General features: G+C 50.8%; 1 protein-coding gene and 1 non-coding gene across 2 annotated transcripts in view; one reads left to right on the top strand and one right to left on the bottom strand.

Moving 5' to 3' along the window:
- The first annotated feature begins 260 nt into the window (after positions 1-260).
- LOC101592394 lies at positions 261-775 on the top strand. The gene is made up of 3 exons (XR_002818729.1): positions 261-327; positions 515-576; positions 721-775. It is a non-coding gene; the product is annotated as an uncharacterized LOC101592394 (transcript).
- A 6,627-nt stretch (positions 776-7,402) lies between these two features.
- The window catches only part of Spata31e1 (SPATA31 subfamily E member 1), a 74,807-nt gene continuing 72,899 nt past the window's right edge, over positions 7,403-9,310 (bottom strand). The window contains exon 4 of the mRNA XM_023704221.1: positions 7,403-7,487. Within this exon, the coding sequence (XP_023559989.1) occupies positions 7,403-7,487 (85 nt within the window). The remainder of the gene's footprint in view (positions 7,488-9,310) is intronic.

The raw sequence follows: 9,310 nt of genomic DNA, 5'->3' as shown, positions 1-9,310 counted from the left end.
CTGCTTCTCTGTAGTGACTCCTCATTAGATGAGCTGCCTTTGCTCCCACAGGTGACTGTGAGGACAGTGGGGGCTGGTGGGTGCAGAAGCTGGCTGTAAAGCACGAAAAGCGGCCCCTCCGTATCGCTGTGAGGAACCCTGGACACTGAGGGCTGGCCGGCCTCCAGGTCTAGTCTGATAGGGTGTCTCCTAGGTGACTTCTATTCAGTTTCTTGTAATATCCCAGGTGCCTCCCTTCTCTGCCATAACCCAGTCTATTTTTCTAGCTTGCAGAGAGTGCCGAAGGGAACTAGAGGAGACTGGGCATCTAGTTTTACTTCTACAAAGGTGAGGAGCTTTCCACTTCCATCCCCTTCATCTCCAGGACAGAGGGTGAGAGGCCATGTTGGGATGGCTGACTTTGTGAACCCAGCTGGACAAGCGGGGGAGTTGAGGGGCTGTGGACCCTGCCAACCTACCCACCTTCTGGGTCTGTCTGCTCCTGGCTGTAGCTTGTGTCTCCTGTTTTCTGCAGCCTCCTACACAAGCTCCCTGGAAACGCCAGATCCAATGAGCTCTCTCATGGAGATGCCCCAGGTGAGGTGTTCACACCAGGGCCTGCTGGAGCCAATTGCCCACCCGGGCCCTGGGCAGCAGCTCCCCCTTCTTCTAGGCCTTTATCCACCTTGCCTTCCCTGGCTTCCAGAATCCAGCATTCACTGGCCTCCACCCTCTCTATAGAACCCCAAGAAGAGAAGCCCGCCTTGAGGAGAGTGTTGCCAGGCACTGGACCCCAGGACTCTCTGCTCAGTAAATCCTGTCTGGCATCTCTCATCGCGGCTCTCCCAGGCCCTGCCCACCTTCACCGTTGCCTTTCTTTCTTCTCCTGGTGCTGGGCAACTGCCAAGGCCACATTGTCCTTCACCTGGGCACATGGCACATCCCAGAAAGGACATCTGCCTCACCAGCCACTAGACACTGTGTTCTGGACTGGCCCCACCCACTGGCAGGCAGAGGCAGGAAGAGGGGACCACTCTTTCATCCTCCCTGACGTGCAGAAGCTGTTGGAGATGCTGATCAGTGAGAAAGTCAAACAGAAAATGTGCCAGGAAAAGCGACAGGGTAGCTCTTTTTTCCAACCATTGAACACAGACTACCCTCGGGCTTCTCTGAGCAACCTGTTAAGGTTACTGGGTGACAAGCTCACCTCAGCACGGCCCTTGTGCAGCACAAAGGCTAAGCCAGCATGGCTTCTTGGGCCTCCTCAGCAGCCCTCCATCCCCAAGGTCCTGGGAAGCCCATTAGAGCACGAACGCAGCTTACTCTTCTGGGGCCTGCCCTCTCTGCACAATGAGTCCCTGGTGGCCACTGCCTGGGTCGCTAAAAGGTCTTCGTCTAGCCGATCTCGGTCCATCAAGTTTAATGATGCTCCTACTGACATCCCAGGTCAATCTCGGTGGAACTTGCCCCCGTTTCTGCCTTATGCCCAGCCCCAGGCCCAAATCCCGTGCTTTCCCCCAAAGCCACAGTCAACCTCTCCATCCCAGGTCAGGGTCTGTGGAACAACTTGCTCTGCATCCCAGAAGAAGGCACAGTCTTTTCTTCCCAAAGAAAATCAGGACCTCGAATGGACCCTGCAGAAGCCACAGAAATGGAGAAAAGCTTTAGATACTAAGCTCCAAAAAGCTCAAGAACCCATTAGCCTACCCACGCTCAACCTTCCTCAGGGCAGCCAGGCCTCTGAGGCCCCTCGGTCTGCCTTTGTCCCTTCTGGGGATTCTCCTAGCACTGAACTCCAGCAGAAACCACAGTGCCACAGGCCAGCAGCATTCAGCAGAGCTGAGCGGAGTGTGGCCCCGCCCCACTCTGCCTTCAGGTTCCTGCCATCCCAAGATCCCTTGCAGCCTCTGGGCAAACTCCCACGGAAGAATCAGGACCAGGCACAGCACAGCCGAGCACGTACACAGTCCACCCTGCCCTTAGCACCTACTTGTGGAAAGAGCAAAGTTGTCCAGAATACAGGGCCTCAGCCCCCTGGCAGCCCCTTTAGTAAGGGTCTGGTACCCCTCAAACAAGAGGACAGAAGGAATGTGCAGCAAAATGCAAGCAAAGTCAGGAAAGATGCATCCCGAGGTACAGGAAGCTCCACATGTAAAGTTCAGGGGGACAAGGGTGCCCAGAGCGACACCATGGGACCTGACCACCATGGCTCAGGAGGTCACTTCTCTAGGGTCCCACATCAGAAAGTTCGGCAAAAAAGGCTGCAAGTCCATCTGAGCAGGAAGTTGTGGCAAATCAACGAAGGAATGATCCCTCTGCGTGTACAGAGATCCTGGCTTACTGCCAAACGTGCTTTGCCACAGTCAGATACCCACACACAGCCGATAGTGGTAACGTGCTCCAAGGGGAAGAAAGTTTGGGTCAGCTCCACCCAGGACCTTTCCTTCCTGGATCCCAGAACTCGTCTCTTGCTGGAAAGACATATTGAAAACTATCAGTTAAGGCACAAGTGTGGGTTTCTCTTCCAGAACCTTCAGCCTAGAAGCATCCGCATAGGCAAGGCTCAAGCCTTGCCCCCTGCACAGCCTGCCTTCGCCGCCTCAGCTGCCTGTGACTCCAGGGCTGACTTCTCTGCCAAATTAGTCACTTTCCAACAAGAAATTCCTGGGAAAGTTCCAGGCCAGAAGGAGATAGCACAAAAGTCCTCTCCTAGTTGGCAGAGTCCTCTCCCTGCCACCAGGTCACATGCATGTAAGGAAGAGCGGGGAGCCTCCACTGGCACCCCATCTGATCACAATGGGCCCTCAGGCACGCTTCTAGGTGCACAGGGGGTGGAGCTTCTTTCTGCTGCCTGCACCCAGCAGAGCAACACTGTTCTCTGGATCAACAGAGGAAGCCCAGTGCCCACTCCAGGCCCTGCAGTGGCCAAGCATGACCCAGGGGAGGGGGCTGAGAAGATGGCCTTCAGAGGTACCTGCCATGGCTTCCCAATGCTGGAAATCAAACTGCTGTCCCCACTCTCAGTAGCCAAAGAGAGCAGGAATCCAGAGGCAGAGGAGAAGCAGCCTGCATGGGAAGTCACCATAGGGGGCAGCATGATGGAAAACGCTCAGAACATCAACATCAGCCTAAGGACTCTAGGGTCTCAGGACACCGGTAATCACTCCTCCCCCTCTAGAGATTCTGCTTACCACAACCAAGCTCAAGATGTGAAGACAGAAGTGCACAGCCACCTGGACATCAATACGTTCAGAGAGGGGGAGAGCTGCTCTCAGGATGTGACCGCTGGTAACCTTCAAGCCTCTCACACGGAGGGGCCCCTAGGCACTGGCACTGGTCCTTCCCAGGTCTCTCTGTCCAGCTCTCATGCCACACCCCAGAGTGACACGCCAACCTCGCAAGTCCCGTGTGATGCATCAGAGAGGGGAGTGAGCCATCAGAGTGAGCAGGAGCCCAGCATGTCCGGATTCCAGGACTCAGGGAACAGCAGCAGCAAGATGTCTGGCCCCACTATCCAAAGTAAGAGCTGCAGGAAGCCCAGGCCAGAAGACAAGGTGAAATCACTGGCAGGAGTGAGGCCCTCCCATGCCTATGAGCTGCACCCTCCTGCATGGGTCAGGGAAGTGAATTCCTATGGGAGCAGGTCCTCTCCATGCCTTCCAGAGAAGGGCAAGACTCCTACAGAAAGCCTAATTAATAAAAAGATGAAGCACTTTCTGCAGCGTCCTAATACCAATAGACAGTGTAAAGTGCAGGAAGGCTCCATGCAGAAACCTAGGTCCTTCTCAGCTCCTATTCAGAGCCTGGCACCAAGCGTGAATCGACTGCTCAGGAAGAAGGAGGACACAGAAGATCATGTGGGTCTGAAAGTTGCTGGACCAATTCTGGTGGATAAATCAGGGCTTCACCATGCAAATGTTCCTTCAGGGATAAACTTGCATGAGGCAGAGCCACTGGAACCTGAGGATAGGCATCCCTGCGACCACAGGGCTTCATCCAGCCCAGACAAGAGAACAATGGTAAAAGACATGGCTTGTGCTCATGATGACAGCCCCAGTGACCACAGCCATGCTGCTAAGGATATGTGGGTCACAGACAGGGACAGCAGTCAGGCCCTGCTGCCGTGAGAGCCTGCGCCCACCTCCAACCAAGGTCATCAGGCCAGTAGGCAAGGGCGCTTTAGATCACACTCAGCATCACTATGCAAACTCCCTCCAAAGAGCTGTCCTTTCTCAAATTCCACTAGCTTCTCATGCTTTTTCTTCTGAGACAAGCTTTTTTGCAGAAGAAATGTACTAAAGGAAAAATTGTTTTGTGAGCACACCTTGTATATGGTAATGGTTTCTTCCTCGTGAGATGTCTATTGTTTCCTAATATCTTTTCTGAGTTAGTAGCTTCTGGGTCCTACCTGGGTATGAGAAAGGATCAGCATGTGCTCTCTCCAGAGCAGCTTCTAGAGGGCATGAGGCTGTGGGTCTCTGAGGTCCCACCCTCGCCCTGGTTTCCATCATTGCACTTAAGCCTCCAGCATGTGTTCACTACACAAACCAGACAGCCACTGGATTAATCAAGATGACCCATCCCTACAAAGACCCCTCCCAGGATCTGGCTCAACCTGTGGTTCCCTTGTTTTCCCTCCATCTCCAACTTTGTGTAGTTCTGGGGTGGGTGCACAGAGGAAGCCCTGGGACAGTAGTTTCACATGTCACCATGTGGGCACAGGAATGTTGGATGGGTAGAGTGGAGGCCCTGGGTTCACAGGCAGCAGACTCTTTCCACCCTGGATTTTTGGTGATGGTCACAACACCTGCCTTGGTAGCCCCTGCTCTGCCTGATGCAGACTTCAATGGGCTTGCAGCCCATTTTATGTCAGTCTGGATGACATGGAAGTGTCACTCACCCCATTGCTGCCTTTGCTCTCTAGAGCAGCAGCGTAGGCTAGAACTTGCAGGTGAGCCTGTGGGTAGGTGGATGGTAGCTGCAGAGGAGCTGTGGACAACTGTGTCATCCTTGCCCAAGGTCACATGCTTTCCTTCAGAGGAGGGAGAGGCCTGCGTGTAGGAATCTCACAAAGACAGCACATGGTGCAGCCAGAGTGAAACATAGGAAAATAATTCCAAAAGGTGCAGCCAAGGAAAAAGGCAGGGTGTCCTTTGAGTGCCAGAAAGGGTGCTATGTGTGGGAAGCCCCTACTCACCCAGCGCCATGAACCAACCTGGAGAAAGGAGACACCATGGCTGAGCTGCTCACCCTGACCCAGCCTAGGCCCTTGCAACTCTGGCTCCCAGACCACAGGCCTGGAGAAGCTCCTTTAGCTCTGATGTAGATCCAAGAGGAAGTAGAGCCTTCAAGCAGGAAGATGGCCTTCCTGATAGTATATTTAATTAGTCTGTATGTCTTCTTGTCTTGAACTCCAGAAAGAACTAGGTGACAAAATATGGAAAACTTGGAGCTCAGAGAGACAGGAATGTGTCTTCCAGCTGGTGATGCTACATGTAGATGTGACAACATTTCTTCTAGAGAGAGAGCAGGTGTTAACACAGCTGCAGTCCTGGCATGGGTTGGAAGGCAGATTCCTAGACCAAGTCCTGGCTTGTACCGTGGGACAGCAGGAGAAAAGGCAACCAGACAGGATTTACACATGCAAGCGGAAATCATCTCTTCAAAATGAAGGATCTCTGTGAGTGTGGGGACAGACCATGGACGGCCAACCCTGAGCCTCATCCTGCTTTCATCAAAGGGTTCCTCTTCCTGAAACCTATTGACATAGGGAAGTCAGAGGCCCCAACACAGGGGGATGAGGGGTGGGTCAGTTAGCATTTGGTCACCAAGCAACCTGAGAAAACCAACTGCAAGGGGGAAAGTTTATTTCTGGTCAGTTTTAGTGGATAGCCAGGTAGCTGCATTCCTGACAGGCAACCACATGTGGGGCTGTGTGGCCCCTCAGCATGTGAATGGACGTCCTACAGACCTGTCATGGTTCTGGCTCACCTGAGGACCATTTTGGGCTCCAGTGCATGCCAAGATGCAAGAGAAAACCACATAAACAGGTTCAGGAATGTTAGGGTGAAGATACTGGGTGCAGACTCTAGGACTATGGAGGAGACAAGGTACACACAGGACAATGCTGATGGACAGGCCACAGTGAAAGGGAACAGTGTTTGGGTGTTTTGGTGTTTCCTGTTGTCACTGGTCCTGTCCTTCATGAGGGGCAGTAAGGTCAGTGACAGAGAAGCTAGAAAGATTTCTATTGAGTCTCCAACAGAGACATCCACAGGGGTCCACAATGACAAAATCCCAGAATAATGTCCAGAGGCCTTGACACACTACCGAGAGAGCTCCCTGGGTTCTGAGAGCTCTCCAGATCGACTGCATTCCCTGACAGACACCCACTGTGAGTGATCCCTGAAAGGAGCCCTCCCAAAAATCTTCCATAAGATATACATGAACACTAACAGAGACTTTTAGAAATCCATAGAGACCAACAGAGAGATTCCACAACACAGAATCTCTACACTGGAACTCTAGAGAAAACTATGTTGGCAGACCCAAAACAAAACCCACATTAAGACTTACAGAGCTTTTTGTCTCAGTTGCCGACATGCCTTCCAGACTAAGGAAGACCCAGAAGCTTTGGGGTCATGTGAGCCACAGTCATGGCCACATTGGCAAGCACCGGAAGCACCCTGGAGGCCAGGGTAACACTGGTGGTATGCATCATCACAGGATCAACTTCGACAAATATCACCCAGGTTACTTTGGTTGGTATGAGGCATTACCACTTAAAGAGAGACCAGAGCTTCTGCCCAACTGTCAACCTTGATAAATTGTGGACATTGGTTGATGAGCAGACATGAGTAAATGACAGAAACAAGATTGGAGCAGCTCCCATCACTGATGTAGTGCGATTGGGCTACTGCAGAGTTCTTGGGAAGGGAAAGCTCCCAATGCAGCCTGTCAACGTGAAAGCCAAATTCTTCAGCAGAAGAGCTGAAAAGATTAAGGGTGTTAGGGGGACCTGTGTCCTGGTACCTTGAAGCCACTGGACGGGGTCTCATTACAATGATAACAAATGGTTTTCATTAAAAAAAAAAAAAAAAGACTTACAGAGACCCCCACAAAGAGATGCACAGAGATTTCATGAATTCTTTGACACAGTTTGACAATCAGAGAAGCCCCAGGCTCCAAAAGGAATGCAAATGGAAACTGTCCTAGAAATGTACATGAATTTCCACAGAAACCTCCAGATATCTAAAGACTCAAGAGAATTAATGACCCACCCGTAAAGACCCACCATCTATAAAACCTACGTTTAATAAACCTTAACCAATACACATCCTGAGACTGTCTTGGAGACCTACACTTAGAGGCTTTCCCAAAACCTCTCAGATCTCCACAGAGATATACAATGTCCCTTAAGAGCCTACTTGAGATTCCCATACAGGACCCCAAAGATCTTTCCAGATAAGCCCACAATGGCACAATCACAGAGACCCCCTTTGAGGCCACTAAAGAATACAGATTCGCTTGTCAGGAGTACCTCCAGAAATCACACACAGAGAACTTTCATAGAAAGCTTCATACAGAGAATCCCTGTTCATTCTGTCTTCCTAGTAGATTGAACCCCCAGAGCCAGCGGGCATCACAAGAACAGACAACATCAGCAGTGGCCTTCACCCTACACCATGATATTGCAGGCAGCGGAGTGAGATAGAAACATTACAGGCAGTCAGACAGGGCCAGGCCCTCGAAGGAGACAGCACAGAAGATGAGATGCCTCACAAGTGGGAGGGGCGGATGCTCCTGCTGTGAACGAGACCTAAAGACCTAAAGGTCAAACAAATGCTAAAAGATTAGCACCTAGGTTTGATATTCTAAATAGGTATCCATCACCTGGAAAGACCCAAGTGAGTCACTAGCCCAACCCCCAACAAAAGAGACCTTGTCCCGCATTCCAACTCCCAACAGGGAGAGACCCTGTCCCATATTCATGCCTGCTTGCTATGTGACTCACTTTCCCATTTGATACTGGATTTAATCAGTTTTACCTGAGCAATGGTGCTTGTAATCCCATTGGTTGACCATAGTTTTTTCCCACCTCCTGCCCACCTAAGCAAGTTCCCATTCTCTCTACCTTAGCCCCACAAGGTTTTACACTATTAAAGTCTCTGAAGGAGACAGCTTCCCGGGGGGAACTACCCGCTTGCCCCCCCTCCTGTTCCTCTCTCAGACAGGAGCTTTCTTTCTCTCAATAAATATATTCTGCTCATAACCTCCGTTTGTTCCTAAAATTCATTCTTCGGTTTTAGAGAACACAAACTCGTGCAGGTCAGGTAGGGAGATTGTTTTTCTCTGTCATTTGGAGGTTCCCTATATGGTTTGGAGGTCACCCACCCGAGACCAGTTTTTCTCCCTGTATCAATGACACTCAGACATTGTCAACATGGCCCCATGGGGGGAGGATGACTTTGTCTTCTTTTGTAATGCGAGTGCCTCAAATAGAATAATCACAGATTCTACCCAGAGACCAGCTAACTTCTTCCCTGTGCAGGATTTGTGAGGCTCTGACCCCACAGTGCAGGGAATGCCAGTGAAATGCCACCCACTTTCAGGGAGAGAAAATATGTGTTTTGTCTGGTTTTACTTATCATTAAACTGAAAAGTATCAGTGTCACATTTTTGGTTTTAATTTCACTGGAAACAAGATCTGAACTCAAGATGGCTGTGCACTTTGGTAATAAGATGAAGACCTGCAGGAAATGGTGTAGAATGAAGTAACCCATCATGAAGGTCCTGGACTCACTTCACCTCTCCGGGGCTCAAGCTGCCCCAATTGCACTCTGCACAGAATAGCAGTGCCAGCTGTGTGGGGTTTGCGGAAGTTTCAATTGAAACACGCCGAGGATCATGGGAAGTGTATTTAGAAACGCAGCAGGAGAATAATATTCCTATTTTGTCTTCTAGCAAAATTAAGCCTAACCCTCAGTAATAATCTCTTCCTTAATAGATAGTAATCCCAGGAACTGATACGGTGCACATTCCTAGAACGTGAGAGCCTTAATGCTCTGGTAGTTTAATTTAAGCATGCAGATGATACAAGGAGAAAAACTGGTCTCAGTTGGGTGACCTCCAAACAATATAGGGAACCTCCAACTGACATAGGGCTCTGGACCTGACCTGCACGAGTTCGTGTTCTCTAAAACCGAAGAATGAATTTTAGGAACAAATGGAGGTTATGAGCAGAATATATTTATTGAGAGAAAGAAAGTTCCTGTCTGAGAAAGGGATGGGGGTGGGGGTGGGGTGGGGGCCTGTGCGGGTATCCCCCCTC

Source organism: Octodon degus, unplaced genomic scaffold (assembly GCF_000260255.1).
Source record: "Octodon degus isolate 3935 unplaced genomic scaffold, OctDeg1.0 scaffold00192, whole genome shotgun sequence".
In the NCBI taxonomy this organism is placed as follows: Eukaryota; Metazoa; Chordata; class Mammalia; order Rodentia; family Octodontidae; genus Octodon; species Octodon degus.
The sequence above is the reverse complement of the archived record's forward strand: the minus strand, read 5'-3'. Positions and strand labels throughout refer to the sequence as shown.